The sequence below is a fragment of the Gavialis gangeticus genome, unplaced genomic scaffold (assembly GCF_001723915.1).
Source record: "Gavialis gangeticus isolate Ggan-Ray unplaced genomic scaffold, GavGan_comp1, whole genome shotgun sequence".
NCBI classification, from domain to species: domain Eukaryota; kingdom Metazoa; phylum Chordata; order Crocodylia; family Gavialidae; genus Gavialis; species Gavialis gangeticus.
In genome coordinates this window covers 146,123,380-146,141,207 of record NW_017729024.1, presented here as the reverse complement: position 1 = coordinate 146,141,207, position 17,828 = coordinate 146,123,380, and the positions used below count along the sequence as shown (strand labels likewise).

Here is a 17,828-nt window from a genome sequence, read left to right as displayed (position 1 = left end):
TCGCACTCAGAGGGTGGTAGTGGATAGGTCGGTGTCAACCTGGAAAGCTGTGGGCAGTGGAGTCCCTCATGGCTCAGTTCTGGGGCCAATGCTGTTCAACATCTTCATCAGTGATCTGGATGAGGGGGTGGGAAGCACCCTGCCCAAATTCGCGGATGACACAAAATTATGGGTTGCAGCTAACACCCTGGAGAGGACGGAGCAGATCCAGGCTGGCCTAGACAGGTTGGGGAAGTGGGCAGAGAGCAACAGGATGCAATTCAATAAGGAGAAGTGCAAGGTGCTGCATCTAGGGAGGAAGAACTGCCATCATACTTATAGGCTGGGGGGCAACCTTCTCAGCTCCACTGAGGCAGAAAAAGATCTTGGAGTCACTGTTGACTCAAAGATGAACATGAGCCACCAATGTGATGAAGCAGTTGGCAGAGCCAAATCGCATCTTGTTGTGCATCAATAGGTGCTTTACAAATAGGTCCAAGGAAGTGATTCTTCCCCTCTATGTGGCACTGGTCAGACTGCAGCTGGAGTACTGTGTCCAGTTCTGGACACCACAGTTCAAGCATGATGCAGACAACCTGGAGAGGGTCCAAAGAAGAGCCAGTCGCCTTATTAGATCCCTGCAGGGAAGGCCCTACAGGGAAAGGCTAAGGGACCTTAACCTCTTCAGCCTCTCCAAGAGAAGGCCAAGAGGGGACCTTGTGGTGGCATACAAATTCATAAGGGGAGAGCAACATGAAGTAGGCAATGATCTGTTCATCAGGGCATCCCCTGGAACAACAAGGAACAATGGCCATAAGCTACCAGAGAGGTTTAGGCTGGACATTAGAAAAAAGTTCTTCATGGTCAGGGTTGCCAGAATCTGGAATGCACTCCCAAGGGAGGTGGTGCTCGCCCCATCCTTGGGGGTCTTCAAGAAGAGACTGGACAGGCACCTGGCTGGGATCACATGACCCCAGGGTTGGTGACTCTTTTCTTGCCTGCCAGGGGCAGGGAGTCAGAGTAGATGGCCCACTGAGGTCCCTTCCGACTCTATGAATCTACGAAAACAACAGAATTGCTGTAGGTAAGAAAGTACAGAAAAAGAAGTTCAGTTTTGGTATACAGAGTGTGAGACAAGGAGACAAAGAAATAATGCTTCAACACTGAAGGGAGAATGAAACATAAGGATCAAGAGATAGCTTTGCAACTCATCATAAAGAATGTCTTCAAAGGAGCGTGATGTCATAATACTATGCAACGTTAAAGGGAAACATGTACTGAAAAGCATATAGAGCCAAGAACAGAACCCTTGAGGACATGGGAGACAATGAAAATGCCACCAAAAGACAGAGGGACTGACGAAGAGCTAGAATACAGTGTCAAAGGTTACAACCAGGGCAGAGGCAGACAAGACTGGACCATGGAGGGTCACAGCCCAAGGGATCAGGAGCATACAAGGTCCAAACTAGAGTCAAGAGTCAGGGGATCAGGAGCAGGAAGGTCAGGAAGCCAAGTTCCTAAGGGACCAAGACATGGGCAATCACTGAGGTAGAGCCGTGAACTTAGGGGGCTCAGGAACAGGAAAAGCCAGGATCCGAACTGGAATCACTAACTGGGAGGTCCACTGCAGGCCACTGTAGTTGTAAGGGATTGGCACACGGGCAATTACTAAATTACCAGACATGTTTCTTTTATGAAGAAACTGGCAAGACCATGGGCCCAGAGTTGGTAGAGATAGGATTTAGGGACAGGAACAGACACCAGAGAACAAAGCAGCACTACAGTTCTGATGTGCTGTGGGACCCCTAACCCTAGATACTGGGAAACTTAACTTCCCACTACTTGCATTTTTTTCTACCCACCTTTGTTTCCTAAAGCTGCAGATATTCATTTGCCCTTCTATACTCAGGGGAACAATTCAATTCTGCGAATTTAGTTCACCACCCTTCAACCACAGATACAGTTTTTACATATAGAAAACTCCCCAGAGACATTTCTGTTAAAATGACTGACTCATTTTTGCTACATTCTTGACCACCTTGACCACTTGTTGTACCTCTTTTCCAGATATTCAAGTACAACATCTTGATCCTACCATCAATAATTGCTATTAAACTACTCATACGTGTCTGTGGTACACACATATGCATGGTAGCATGATGGATTTATCATAAATTCACACCAATTGTTTCATAGTTACTAGGGTTGGAAGGGACCTGAATAGATCTTCAAGTCCAAACCCCTGCCCTAAGCAGGAATGAGTGCTGGGATCATAATACTCCAGCCAGATATTTATCCAACCTCCTTTGAAGACTCCCAAGGTAGGGGAGAGTACCACCTTCCTTGGGAGTCCATTCCAGAGCCTGGCAGCCCTAACCATAAAGTAATGCCTCCTGATATCTAGCCTGAACCTGCTCTCAATCAATTTGTGGCCATTATTCCTTGTTATCCCAGGTGGTGCCCAGGGGAACAGAGCCTCACCTATTTTCCGCTGGTCCCCCCAGTAAGTTTATACATGGCCACCAGATCCCCTCTCAGCCTTCTCTTGTGGAGACTGAATAGATTCAGGCCCTTTAGTCTATCTTCGTAGGGCCTGGCCTGCTGCCCCCTGATCATGTGAGTGGCCCTCCTCTGGACTCTCTCAAATTTAGTCACATCCCTCTTGAAGCACGGTGTCCAGAACTGGACGCAGTACTCCAATGTGGCCTGACCAGCGCTGCATAGAGGGGAAGGATCACCTCCCTGGTCCTGCTTGTGATGCATCTGTAGATACACGACAAGGTGTGGTTAGCCTCACTGACCGCTTCCTTGCATTGGCGGCTCATGTCCATCCTGGAATTGGGTGAAGTCCCAGTGCAGATTAGGGAAGTGATTGTTGATGTGAAGAAGGGCACTGCATAACAGGGGTCCCTAACCCATGTTACTCAAACAGAGAGAAGCAGTAGACTTAAGGGCTGCAGTGCTTCAGGCACTAATGCTGACAAGCTACTTAAGTTCCAGGCTACAAGCTGCATGCTGTTATTACTGTTGGTACTAGACAATCACTGAGAGAGACAGGTGCTGACATTTGACAAGTGTGGGGCTGTCCAAATGGTGCCCACAGGTTGCATATGGCCCACAAAGGGCTAGCATAAGGCCTGTGGGCCATACACAGCCCATGAGTGGTTAACCGGGGGCCCAACAGTTCCAGATCACAGCTTTTGGGCATCAGTGTAATACTGATTCAGAAGGAAGTGTCATCTGCTGAATCGCCAGTTCTTTTCCCTGAAGCATGAGTGTTTCATGGGAGTCACTTCTTAAAGTTCTGACCTGGATCCTTTGCTGTTTATCTTATAAGATGTGACATCAATTGATCAGTGCTTATAAAACTTGGCTATGTTACAAGAACATCCTCTAAGGATTATTTATGTAAATGTACCATATATAGGAATACAGTATTCTATTAATAGCATGAGATATTTCTGAACTACATACCATTGTGTACAAACACCAGCTGTCCTTCAGTTATGTGAGCTTGGGTAAAATTAAGGATGCTTTTGTTTGGAGAAGATTTGAGAGCTAAGTGTCCATTGCTGGGTGGTGTAATGGAGTACACGAGCTCTGAGGGTAAGGAATCTTTATCTTCTGCACATAGATCGTCAACAGTTATTTCAGTGACTGATGCCACCCAAACCTTAAAAAAAACAACACACACGGAGGAGGAAATTAAAGGTTTGGTTGGATTATCTGTGTCAAGTTGCTAAAGCAGGTAACCCTGCAATCCAGTCAGGCTTATCAGGGGCTGGAATTTTTGACATTTTAAAATCATTTAAAACTACAAGATATTGAGCAGCAACATCCTGCACATCCTGCAAAAAATCTGCATTTGAAAGAACAACATAGACATTCAGTTTGTCTGGCAGTGCATGAACTCATACAGACACAGCAGTTCTATTGTTAGGACTCAGCCTACAAGCCCCAAACTACTTGTTGCAGATCAGTCCATGCTTTGGAGCGTCATGTGCCATGTTCTCCACTCTCAGTACAGTTCTTTCAATTCCCATTGGAGTAAAAGAAAGACAATGAATTAAGGACAATACAACCACTAATAAAAATGAAAGACTTTCCAAAAACATATATTTTCCTTTACCTCCTGTTTGAAGGAATTGTGATCTAAGGGGTCAGTCTTAAAGGTATCAAACAACGCAAAGAAGTGTTGTTATCAACACCACCAACAGTTGGTTAGCACTTAGTTTAGGTCATGACCCAACAGAGGGGGAAAAAAAAACTAGTATTTGGGAACACTGTGTAAAACCCTTACTTAAATGCTAGCTAGTCTAATTCAAGGAATAGGTCTCTGTAGCCTCAGGGTATTTTGTAGGGCCCATCTGTTGACTCAGAATTTTGGGCAGAAGAGAAAGCAGTATAAGGACTAACATCTGTGTGGGAAGTGTTGTCTGAGCTTCTTTTAATTTTCGTTGATTATTTTCTGATTTGGACATGAACAGTGACAGCCAGCTATACCCTTTTGATCTGATTGTATTTTTAATTATTGGCAAAGGTGCCTAATCCAAGGTTGGGACATACTCATTAAATGTTGAAGTTAATTAAGTCTGTAGATATCCCATACAAATCACACCTACTTGTCTCATTGCTGAGCTAACTGTTCATCTTTGACTTTTACTATATTAAGATTCTTGTAATGGCACTCTGTCTGCTAGGTCTTTCTTGCCTCGGCCCACTCTCTGCTATCTACTGAATTGCAGGATACAAAACAGGTCTTTTGCGGTGATACTAGTTCAATGTGAACGGAAGAAAAAAATCATTCCTGACAAGTAATTTCAATTTATCCAAAATTTAAAAAGTAAAACAATATGGTTTTTCCCTAAGTATTAATTTACCTTTTTTCCTTGTATTTTTTTATATTTATATTTTGTTTATATTGCGCACACAATAAGGAAGACTACAATTGAAATCCTGGCTCCAATGAAGTTAATTAAAGTTTTACCACTGACTTCAGAAGAGGCAGGATTTCAACCTACACACATAGAAAATCCCTGACATGGAAAAAAAAAAAGAAATGCAATTATACTAAGTGTGATTTCTTATAAAGGGACACTAAAAACTTTGGAAGAAAAAATTAAAACATGCTGCACAAGGCATAAAGACAGAAATCGCCTTCTTTTGCAATATTATCTTGTGATACAAGGAAAAAAAATCCTCCCAACAAATAATTGGTCCCCTTTGAAGCATGGAAAAGTATCCTTCTGAATTTTCTATAGAAGGCAGTTTTGATTTTTTTTTATTTATTTACTGTTAAATTGCCATCTATAAATACATAACATGGTAACTACTGGCAAAAAATGACCACCATATTGAGGCATTAATGGCACTAATTTGGTGACCTATGGTCATCCTAAACTCATGTCAATAGCGACCACACTAATATAAATAGAATATCCAATGTATTGCTTAAATATTGTAAAATATCTACAAATGATTATGCAAATGTATGGCCATTTGTTACTTCCAAGCAAACTGCTTGCCTAGCCTAAAATGTTACCGCTTATTAACCAAATAAAAAGTAGGATATTTTTTAGCTATAAGGATACTGTTCACCCTAGCATGCTTATGCACAGAGCTCTATGTGTTAAGATCCTATGTGACCTGTAATATGATCCATGAGGAACTATTGGCTGAAATGGACTGTAGGGAGGCAAACGCTTGGAATACTGTAAATACTTTAAAAGTGGCATATTTCCCACATCTGTTTGCATTATTATAGGGTGGAGATCAACATTCTCCATTCTGTTCTTAAGGAGAATGTGTATGTTGAACTTCTGAGAAGTAATTTTTACACTAATTCCACATTTGCTCGACACATTCCACAAGTACAGTACACAAAAAGGTTCGTGACCTTGTTTCCTGGAAACAATTCACAGTCCTTGCTTAAAGATTTCAGTTACCATACATTAGATTTCTCCCCTTTTCCCCTGATATCTGTTCTATAGATGCAGCCATTTTGATGCCCTGTAAGACTTTTTTCAAAAAAATAAATAAAACTGACTTCTGTAAAAAAAAAAAAAAAAAATCTAAATATATGAAAAGATTGCCCCCTTTTGTCTACATGGAGATATTGTAACATCTTATACTACTATTACTTAAATGCATAATAAGTGGGAGGAGTAGATCAGGATTTTGATCTCTGTTTTTGATTTCTGTTGGGAAAAATACCCACTGACAGTTATGGCCTTGCATTGAACCCTAACAATTAGAGCTTTTCATTTTGAAAACTATGAGATTTTTATGTTTGAGCATTAATATGCTTAGAAAATGCGTCTCACAGTGTTTTATATTTTATTTCACAAAACCTTTGTGGCAATTCCTCATTTACTACTAGATAGAAATACTGAACACCTACTAAGGATTGTTCACATCTATTATGTTCTGGTAACTCTTTCAGAATTTATAAAGGCTCAAGAAAAAAGAAAAGGAAAGGAAAACTCTCAGTAACTCTTAAACTCTGAAAAAATAAAAACATAACCCCACATGTTGGGTTGCTTTTCTTTGTGAGGGAAAAGCCTGCACTGTTCACACAACCTTGATACTGTTAAGAAGCACTGTGGTTTAGAAATGAACAAGTTGAAGGTATCATTTTATATCCGAGTGTGAAATGCTCAACACTGGGCAGACTCCTAAGCCAAAACTGAACATCATATATTCATCTGGAGACCAGCACAAGTATAATACGTATCTTCATATGAACCATCTGTCGTTAATGGATGCTCTTAACGAGGCTTAATACTGTAGCTTCTTTTCCATCTTTGTTATTCATTTAGCTACTCTCTTAATAGCTCTTTTAGATCCTGATTCGGCTGCTTTTCTTCTGTGCTTAACTAATGGTAGTGCAAGTACCCCTACACAGACTGGAAGCATGTGAAGCAGGTATGTGCATCAGGTCTTACAGGATCAGAAATACAGGAAACAGTAAAATCTATTGCTTAAAGGAGGGGAGATTTATGAAAGACTGTCATTAAGATCTTCCCACAAAGTCAACAGACTAGTTTTTATGGCATTTAGTTGATCATTCAGTATCACATATTGACTTTTTTATCTCTTAAAAAATATGAACTAAGAGCTACTATATTTGAAAAGTAAATATTTTTACCATATTACCATACACAAGTTAAAAGACAACAGAAAACAGTAAAAGATGTTGCTGAGAGGTAAGCACAGCCTGGAACCAGGCAAGTGCCACTTTATGTAAAGACTACATAGGAACTCCCTGCTGATCTCAGTATTTAGCAGGTTCAAGAAAAGTCACTGCAAGCTATTTTCCCATCTATTTGGGGTATTTACACTTAGTTTACAATAATCTTCTTCCAGGAGTACCATGCGAGGCATAAACTGGGCTTTCCTGCCTTTACAGTGCACACAGCTGCTGTAGTTCTGTATTTGCAGTAGTTCTTCATTTTGGGGATCTAGGTTGTAGCCATGTTGGTCTAAGGACATAGGCAGATAAAGTTCTTTGGGTAAATCCGATAGCTTATTCTGTAGTTCTGTATTTTAGCACTTAACTAGTACACAAAAATAGAGTAGGGAAGCTCAGTAAAGGGTCTAAAATAGCTATAAAAACCACAGTCATCAACTCAACAGTCTGGCTCTGAAGTAGGCAAAGTGCCCAGCTGAGTGGACTGTATTTTCTCTATGGAGAAAAGACTAACATATTTAAGGATTAGTTCTGCTTTTTGTTTTTCTTAGGAAGTCTGGTCTTAACATCCCTTTTACAGAAAACCAATGTGTTGTACTGCTGGGTCTCAGTTCCATGAGCAGACAGTTCTTCAAAGCCATTGTACATTTTATACAAGGAAATAGGAAGTGGGAGATCTAGCTAGAAAAGCTACCTCCTGTACCTCTGTACTCTATTATCAAAGGATCATTAATGCCTGCTCAGTCAATGTCTGGGGATCAGCACCAATAGGTAACTATCCTCACCTGCAGCATTTCTACTACAGAATGCTTCTTTTCATCCTCAGAGAAACCACCATGTGGTCAGGAAGCTTTGTAAAGTGTTGAAGACTAATATCTGTGATGTCTTGCTGTGTGGATGCCTACAGAGCCCTTATCGTGGGTTAATTGCCTCTACTGTGAAGCTGCAAACTTTTACAACTGTTTACTATAAAAATATGGCTCTCTTGCTACCCTTTGTGCAATGCATGGAACTAGGATGCAATTTTGTCTCCAGTATACACAATATGCAAAGACACATAGGGTGGAAGTTTATTTCTCTTTTTTCATTGAAGTGGCAGTTTTCTAGTTATGCAAGTGGCATTACATAGCTTAGTTTCTAGCTATGTACGTAGCATTTTTGCCACTTATGCACAGTTTGCCATTTCTCTACAGTATGGACACAAGTATGTGCACTAAGATTGAGCATGTGCAGTAGGCTACACACTGGCTAGGTATGTATGTGGCTATGTACATGCATACCTGAGCATATGTCCTGGGACAAGTGCAGGCTGGGGGGGAGGAGGACCACAAACTGCATGGTGTCCAAAACGCCCCTTGCACAGCTAGAAAACCTCCGTGTAGACACACAAAGGGAAACTAAATTCTGTCCTTAATGTAAACGACGAATGCAAATATGCTTTAAATGTTCTAATTTGTAAACTGCAGGGTGTTGTATCAGGGAATGATTCATTCCCTAACCATATAAACTGCCCTCCAACAAATACTCTTCTCTGTCACATCACCTTTAATAAGCTTGCAGCTGGTTTGCTGTGGCCGTTGTTTTTCATGATGACCATATCACATCTGAGTTTCCTGTACTTCCAGGTCTGTTTCTTTTATTATGTCTGGAGCTGCACTAATGAGTTAAAAGAGGTTACAGTAACGTGAAACAGGTGCGACAAGAACTCATCCCTTAGTCCTTACAAAAATGAGATGGCTGGTTAAATGCCATCTCTGATTGCTGAGAGAGGAATTTATGCCAACTATATAATCCTCCTGTTACACCCACTATTTGGGAATTAGGCAAGTCAAGCAGGCTTTGAGTGTTATATAAAATTATTTTAGCCCTGCATCAAATAAAAATATACAAAGGATATGGACATCAGAAAATCTTACTCAAAGATAAGATGGGGCGTGTGTCACCTGCTCTATGGTAACCGCTCAAGTGCACATTCTTACGCCCTATGGTATAAGCTGACCATGGTAGCTAAGCTCTCAATGAAAGATTGGCAAATTACCCTGGTTTAATGGGGTACGAGCATGCATATTGGGTGTTACTGCAGTGAAGCTGGTGCACAGTCAAGCCCTGGCTGTTTTTACTCCACAATTAAGTTGGTTGGTTGTCTGTATCTTAACATACAATCCAAGCTGCAATCTGTCTGACAATACTCTCATGAACTATCATATTTTAGACTCTAACTGTAGAATACTGTATTATTTTTTAATTAGAGACTTTTATAAAACCTGCCTAGCTTTTATGAGGGAAACTTTCCTATTTCATATTACAGATATGACATACTTCATCAATTTTCTAGATCAGACTAAAAAGACATTCTGTTCCCTCACACCCATGGAATTTCAGCTGTTTTATGTGAAGGAGGCACAGAAGTAACACAATGATTCTGAAAGGGCCTTATCCTCACATTCTGCCCTGGGGACTAGAATCTGGCACAATACATGCAAGTTACTTTCCATGGTATCTACCTACCTACCAAGCCAATCTCCACAGTATCTATACATCGTAACTGGCTTTTGCTAGACAATAGGTATTCCTAGATATATACATAACTATCTTTATTTCTAGTGTTGGTACTATGTTATATCATGTTAAAATGAAGATGTGTTTTAAATTATAAAGATGAACCTATGCAGAACTTACCCTAAGTATTTTGTTCTTACTTATAACAGGAGCCTCATCATTTACTGGTGTAACAGTCACAAATATAGTTTGGGGCAAGCTTTGTTTCCACAGTTCTGTGTCATTTGCTATGAGAGTAAAATTGTCAATCAGGCTCTCACTACCATCATGAACATAAAAGATTAATTCTTGTTCCACCTGAAAAAGGAAGTAAAAAATTAAGGCATTAAAAGAAAATTATTTGAAGTGTTAAATGAAAAGCATTCAAGCCTCCAGCTCCATCATCATTCTCTCCCAACTTTCATAACTCCATCTTTCTGTCTCTCTCTCAAACATACAATTCCATCTCTAGTATATTAGACCATAAATGGATACAGTACTTGACTGTTCTGAAGTAACCCGAGATACTGAGAGGCATTTAGGCAGTACAATAAACAAAAATAACAAGATCAGAGAAAAAGCAATGTATCCCAAAGCACTCATAAAAACTACTTTGAGTACAGGTAGCTGATTTTTAAATGTTAACCCCCTCTCAAGGTTCAAACTTGTGACACTGGAGCCACAGTGAGGTGCTTTAACCACTCTACTACCACACCCCTCCAACGCAAATAATTAGTATTGAAATAAGTACAAGAAAAGTAAGTAACTGCATTTAGCTCAAGCTTATCATAGCCACATTACCTGTTTTCTGTTAACTTTAGTTAACTTTATTCCAGGAAAGCGAGAGTTCTCAACATACCCATGCTTTGGTGGTTCAATTATAAGAAATTCACAATTGAGTCCTGTGAAATGTGGATTAGAAATTTTTATATAGTCTTCCATCACAGCTTTAGAACCACCTTCTATTACTGTAAAGTTCTGCACTTCTAATGGAATCAGTTTGGGTATGATGTCTACAGAGATGTCTATTCCACTGATCTCTTGGATGCTATTGGTGACATCCAATGAAAAATGGTCTCGTAGTTCATCCGAAACTGTCTGTACATACTGAATGGTGCCATCATTGATATCTTGCTGGGTAAAGATCAAAACCGGCTTTTGTTCTGCACTAGTGTAACCTTCTTCTGATGCAAACTTCCGAATGTATCCATACACTGGAGGGGTCCTTACCATGAACACTATTTCAGAAGGAGAACTATTTTCATGAACAACCTTAAATACATACATACAGAAAAAATATTATAATAAATATAAAGCAATCAAAACCTTTCACACTTTAATCCTTTAGGGGTAAACCACTGAATATTTATTCACCTATCTATTTGCAAATGTGAACACAATACATCTCAGAAATTGTGTGTTAGGTAATATGGCATAACAGTGTTTCATAAACCCAAACATATACTCTTCTATCTCTTAAATTAAACAAAAGCAAAACAATGAATTAAGGAACTGACAAAGAATTGTGGATTTACGCATTGAATATGGATTTTGAAGCTAGCAGAATAATGTGCTAAAGGAGCCCCCTTGTGGTGTTATTTATTGACAAATGATCTAAACAAGCTGAGAAAATATTTTAATGAGGGTAGGGCAGAACTTATCTCTGGTAATCTGATGTACTTAAAATGCTGAGTAAGATGCATTGCTGGATACACAGCTCCAGCCTAACCCTGTATTCACATTTCAGACATAGCTTAACTTAGTGGTTTGCCTATACTGGAATGTGAACTGCAAATACATTGATTTAAAGCTGATTGGCTTTGTTTTAGTCGGAGTAAGCACATCTCTCAATCTTAATCTTCTTACATACAAGCATTACAGGAATCATAACCTTCCTATAGAAGAAAGCATGTTTGTGTCAGAATCACTCCCCATAATTAAACATCTACCAATAACAAAACTTAGTGAAAAATGTGCGTTAGAGAAGACAGTTTTTTGGAATTAGGAAATTCAAAATAGCTTTCAACACTTGAAAAATAAAGGAGAAAATCTGTTACAGATAGAAATGTTAAGCTCAACAGACCATGTAGGCAACTTACCTGCAGTTTTCCCTTACTGATTTTAACTGATTTTCCTTCTTCAACTAGAAGGTTGTTATTGTGTATGACCCTTGGTGCATGCTGATGACTGTGCAGGTACACATGGACATGCATTCCAACATCCAAATGGATAGCATTAGCATATACTGTAATGTTAAATGTGTCAGCAAGGTTGTTACTGTCATCATGCCTGTAAATCACACATCCCCTTTTCAGATCAAGCTGGGTAAAGGAATCCATTGCTAGGTTATTTACATAGATCCTTCCATACTTTGGAGATGAGAATATCTTGTATGTAATCTCTTGATCACTTCTAATGTCTTGGTTTGTGATAACACTAAGGTTAGCTATTGTAATAGTTTTTTCTTTTCCTTTCTGGACCAACAAGCCTGTATTGTTTGCTAGTCTAAGATAGGGATCAGAAGCGCTAACTTCTAGAAGTGAAGATGTATAGTGTTTGCCATCAGTTACAAATAACACAAAGCGTCCATAACTTGCACCCTTGTGCCTAAATAGGACTTGCTTTTGCTCCAGGTCTTCTTGCTTGAATTGATACAGTCTATAGGTGGTATCATTCACTAGCACCAAGTCTCCATTAGGAATCCCACGCCTTGTGTACAGCAACTGACCATCATCAAAATCAGAATCAGGATCATGGTAGCAGAGGTCTGCTAAGGTCAGTAACCTCTGCCCATTATTAACTACATGAAATACTTTATCAACTACACGTACTGGTTTCTCATCATTCTTCAGCACAACAGAGATATTAAATCTAATCTCTACTGATAGGTGTTCTGTATCTGAATCAGAGTTCACACTTGTTCCTGATTCTTTGACGGATGCGACAGCAAGAAATTCATCAAACATGGTCTCACTGTCATCATGGACATACATAAGGCGCTCATTAATTATATCATGATTAGTGAAAATGGTGATATTATCATTACTCTCTAAAGAATCTGAAAAATTAATGAGTTTTAATTTTCCATACTGAGGACTTTTTGTAACCTTATATTGGAAGACCTTATTATCTAGCATTTGCACAAGCAGTTTCGTTTTTGTTATTAGTTCTCCTTCACCTTCTGTTACAGTCAAGCCATTATTGGTCAAAATAATGCTTCTGAGATCTGCTTTGATGTTGATTTTGAAATCATAGATATTGGATTGCAAATATTTTGTATGAATTAAAAATTTAAATGAATCCTCAGTGTCTTCATGAGGTCTACTGATTAATTCATATTCTACCTTACAATCAGTAATATTTTTTTGGCTAAAGGTTGAACTTTTTTTCAAGGGTTGGTTGTTAAGCAGCATTTGTCCTTTTTTAGGCAGGGACAACAACTTATAATGAAGTTCATTTTCAGGCAGTTCTATATCCATGAGGACAGCAAAAAGATTATCTGAATTCAAGCATTTCTTTTTTGTTTTCTCAATTTCTAGAGGTGTATGTTTCAGTAAATTATACCTCAACCACTTCACTATAATTGGAAACACGAGCTCCTCACTGATTTTGTCTCCAATGCTCACCATAAATTTAAATTGATCTGTAACATTTTCCAGCTGCATTTCTTTGAAAGTACTGCAGTATCTCACTCGGTCACGCTCAATAGAGCGTTGAGAAAAAGAGCTTACTTGCTTCCACTCCCCACTAGAACGTTGCCTTTGAATTTCACCAAATCGGGGTGATTCTGTGACCTCATATCTTATCTCCATCTCTTGGTTGTCAGCATTTGTTTCTACTGCCAAATGACTGAGCATGATCAAACCTGCTTCACCTTGTAGCACTTTTATTCCTGAGTTGTTGGCGACTTTATAATCCAAAGGCACGGCCATGACACGCAACACAACTGTATTGCTCACTTTTTCTCCATCACTTGCTCTCAGAACAATCCTTGAGTTTTTGACGCCAGTGTGGACAAAGAAAATGTTGCCTTCTTTTAAGTCGTCATTAGAAAAAATAGTGACCGCTTTTCCAGGATGCTTGGAATTTTCTAAAAATCCTGCATCTGCATTCAGTTTTCCAAGTACTGAAAGACTGAGGTCCACAGAGTCTGTATCTCTATCTGAAACTTTTATTAGGTCAGCAGTCAAGCGTTTCTTTGAGTTCTCCAACAGAAGAAATACATTTCCCTGGGGGAGTGCAAGTTCAGGATCATCGTTTGTTGGACTTATAGTAATGTTAAACACATGCTGCTCAATTCCTTTCAGATAGGAAGGCATATCTTTTTTACTCCTGGTAGAAATGGAAAAAGTAAAATAATCATACGTGTTCTCAGAGCCATCATGGACATAGAGTACTCTTCCTTGCCACAGGTCTAACATGGTAAATGTATTCTCCTCCTGCCCCTGTTCAATATTTAATCTCAAGTCACCATGAGAAGGATATTCCTTTATTTTAAAAAGGATTTGAGACTGACGAATCCCATATTTATGAAACTCTAAATTTACTTTAATATGTTTAGATTCAAGTGATGCTTGCCCACCTTCTGGAACGATCAAGTTATTTAAAACCAAGAAATGACTATTATCCTCTTTGCCTTGAGGTCCAGAGGAAAATTGGTTGGAAAAAATGACTGAAGTTGGGGCTGCCGTTGCAATAAGAGTCTTTGTAGGGGTCGCAGAAGAACTGATATTAAAAGCACTCTCTACTCTACAACCAGCTGAAATGTCCTTTGTAACCAGAACATTCTTTAATGATTTCCTTTCTGAATTGGATTTCAGGTCTCTTAAGCAACCTTTGAAAGATCCTCCTCTGGCATACTTCCCAGAAACTGAAGTTAGCTCCAACTTCATAACTTCTGCCCGTGTGCTGTCATCTATACCACCTATAAAAAGAGGCCCTTTCAGAAGGGGTAGCTTGCTATGTGAAGCCAGTGATGTCTTCACAGTTTCTTCATCTATTGTCAGCTGCAAATATTTTGCAGTAAATTTCAGTTCAATGAAGTGCCACTTGTTATTACTGATTGACTTCAGAGAATAAAGCTGTGTTCTACTTTTATTCTTTCCAATATAGGCCTTAATTAGTCCATCCTCAATTTCCATGGCAATGAAATCTCCTTTTTGCCCAGAATTATAAAGCAGTAAGCCTCGCTGAGCTGAGGTCTGCAATGCACACTCGAAAACACCTTCCCCCTGGATGTCCCATAGTGGGAAGGAAACATAGGATTTGGAACTGAAGAAACTGATAGGCTCTTCTTCGCCTGCAAAGAATTCATCACTGCAACCCAATGAAACTTCGTGTACATTTTTAAAACTATTGTAAGGTCTCAGAGATGTTAGGATCTCCCTCTGATTAAATAATACATCATCAATGCATCCTCTAAAATTGGTCATTGCACTGTCAAGGTAAGGAACATCAAGGCTACCTCTCCCGCCAATGTAGATTTTATGTTCATCATTGAGTTCATAGAGAGTTTCAGCCATTTTTGCATTGCTTCTGTAGTGTTGATCTATTATGAGAATAATACTATCTTTTTTATGACGTAGTTCCACCAGGTGCCAAAATAAATCATTCAGTTGGAAGCTGCTTTGAGAATGTAGCACTTGTTCCCCTGCTCCCAAGTTAATTCTTAACTGTAAGAGAAAATTTTAATGAGCAAAATCAAATCATGTGCATCCAGAAGAAACTGATAGTATTTAATTTTGTGATAGCTGCTCAAGTTAATTTTCAAACAAATCATTTAAAAAATACAAGCATAAAATTATTTATCATAGTTATGGGTGAGCCAATAGTAAACACTTCAAATCCAATACAAGTTTTGGGAGGGTTTACCTGTCAGCACCATTTTAGCCTAGATGCAAAAGCAGAAAAGAACCATTTTCTAGTCCTGATGTAGCCCAAATCTGCAAGAATCCAAGCACTAAATCCTTGTAAGAATAAATGCCCTTACAACAAATGCATGACTTATTTCTGAAAGCTAGCATGGAAAGGTTTATGAGAATTAGTGCTGTCACTAATCCTGATTTGCCCGTCAACTCAATACATGGGTTTATCCAAGGGCCATCATTACTTATTATAATTATAAGAAATATGCTGCATATCAACATGATCAGATATCATATTTTCTCACATATCCCAGAATATAATATGTACCTTGTTTTAGAAAGGCAGAATGAAGAAAAAAAGATGTTTCCATTATTATGGCTACATACAGCAGAGGCAGAGTCTAATCTTCAGATGACTCATCCTCCCTTTCTGCTTAACTCAAGCTGAAATAGGAGGAAAGAAACCAGGAGCAGCTAATAGCAAAACTGCCATAAGAAAGGTTGGCTTAATTAGTAAAACATCAAGACCATTAAAAAAGTATGATCATTAATACCTCTGGACTGAAAAAAAAGGAGCCATTAAGTCAATTAACTCCCTCAGCTGCCTGAATAGTAAGTAACACAACAGCTGCTATACTGCAGAGTAGGAAGCAAAGCAATGTGCTTCTATCCCAGCCAGAAAATCAGCTTCCCCACTTTATATACAGGCCCCAATATTTGGGGAATTTGAGGAGAACAGGTACATGCTGTATGTGAGAAAATTGGGTAGTTACTTTAATTTTTTTCCCTTTTTTTTTAAACTATGACTATGATTATAACACTATTTTAAAGACTAACATTAAGCAATACAAACCATACCTGCTTTCTGTCTGTTCTGTAATTAAAAAGCATACCTGTACATGTCCTGAGTGCAACTCCACTAAACAATAATCCTTTTTTCCAGCTGCAAGAAAAAGCAATCCATGTGGCTTGCTGGTTCGAAATCTTAACTGCAGGGATGTAAGGGAGGATGATTCTGCTATTTTCAATTCCACAAAGCTGTCACCATAAAATGACACTAAAAGAAAGAGAAGAAGGCAGACAGAGAGCATGTTTACTTACCTAAAATGCTTCCTTGCCATTACCCAAAATATATACAGGGTATCTGGCCTACCGCAATTCACAAATGATGATTAAATTTCCGTCTCTGCACACTCCTGCATATCAATCAGGACAGATGGTGCAGCGCACACTGGAAGGTAGATTCATACCATCTCCCAAAAATAACAGGCCTGAAAACCTTTCAGGCATGAACCAAACAGAAAGACCCTACATCATGCTAAGAGGTACATCAGAAAAAAATATATCATGGTTATCAATATTTCTACTGCAGAGTTTGTCACAGAAAGCCTGTCACAGCTAAAAAATGAAGCCAAATATTCTATTCCTGCCCAGCATCTTAACCAGCAGATAGCCCTCTTTACTCTTATTACTAGAACGATATATAGGAAGAAAAAAATATCACATTTACCCAAACTCAAGGTGACTGAATTTAAGATGACCCTCCCAATTATTAGATTCTATACATGGAAAATCTATAAATTTATCATTATCCATAAACAGAATCTAACCATTGGAGGGTCATCTTAAATATGTTCTCCTGAAATGCTGCAAGTGCTGAAAGCAGTGGTAGGGAGATAGCAGCTGCAGGGGGCAGCTGGTGGGGGAATCGGGGGCTGCAGACTGCCTCTCCCCCTGCCACCTGTCCCCATGGTGTCTGCCCTTCTGCCACCCGCCCCATCTCCAGTGTCTGTGACCCCCTGCCATCTACTCCTCACCAGTGCCTGTACCCCCAATCCCTGCTTGACTCCCCTCTGGTGCTTGCTGCCACCACTTTCTCTCCATTGGGGCTCTTGCTCCATCTCTGTTCTGGCTCCCGCCTGAGCAAACAGCAACAGTGGTTGCAGCGGTGGCAGCACCAGACCCAGGCTGCCACCACCACCACTGCTGGGGAGTGGCCAGAGCTCCAACTGAGGGTAAAGTGCAGCAGCAACAGCTGGGGGGTGGGCAATGGCGAGGGAGAGGGACAAGCAGAGGTAGCACTGGGCAGAGGAAGGGGGCAGGCACTGGAAAAGCAGATGCAGCAGGGGGAGTGGTGTGGGGCAGAGGTGGAGGGACTTAAGGGAGGCACTAGTTGCAGCTGAAGCCAGAGCCATCCTAGTTATGACCTCCACAGCCTTGTACTTGAATTCAAGACAAGGGGTCACTGTCCCCTCCCA

At 39.8% G+C, this 17,828-nt stretch overlaps 1 protein-coding gene across 1 annotated transcript in view; it reads right to left on the bottom strand.

Annotated features, from left to right (window-relative positions):
• LOC109298129 (chondroitin sulfate proteoglycan 4-like) overlaps window positions 1-17,454 on the bottom strand; it is a 49,462-nt gene extending 32,008 nt beyond the window's left edge. The window contains exons 1-6 of the mRNA XM_019518263.1: window positions 17,388-17,454; window positions 16,464-16,627; window positions 11,806-15,378; window positions 10,508-10,978; window positions 9,848-10,024; window positions 3,454-3,652 (exon numbers count right to left, since the gene is read on the bottom strand). Coding sequence (XP_019373808.1) covers window positions 3,454-3,652; window positions 9,848-10,024; window positions 10,508-10,978; window positions 11,806-15,378; window positions 16,464-16,627; window positions 17,388-17,454 — 4,651 coding nt within the window. The remainder of the gene's footprint in view (window positions 1-3,453; window positions 3,653-9,847; window positions 10,025-10,507; window positions 10,979-11,805; window positions 15,379-16,463; window positions 16,628-17,387) is intronic.
• Between the last annotated feature and the right edge of the window lie 374 nt (window positions 17,455-17,828).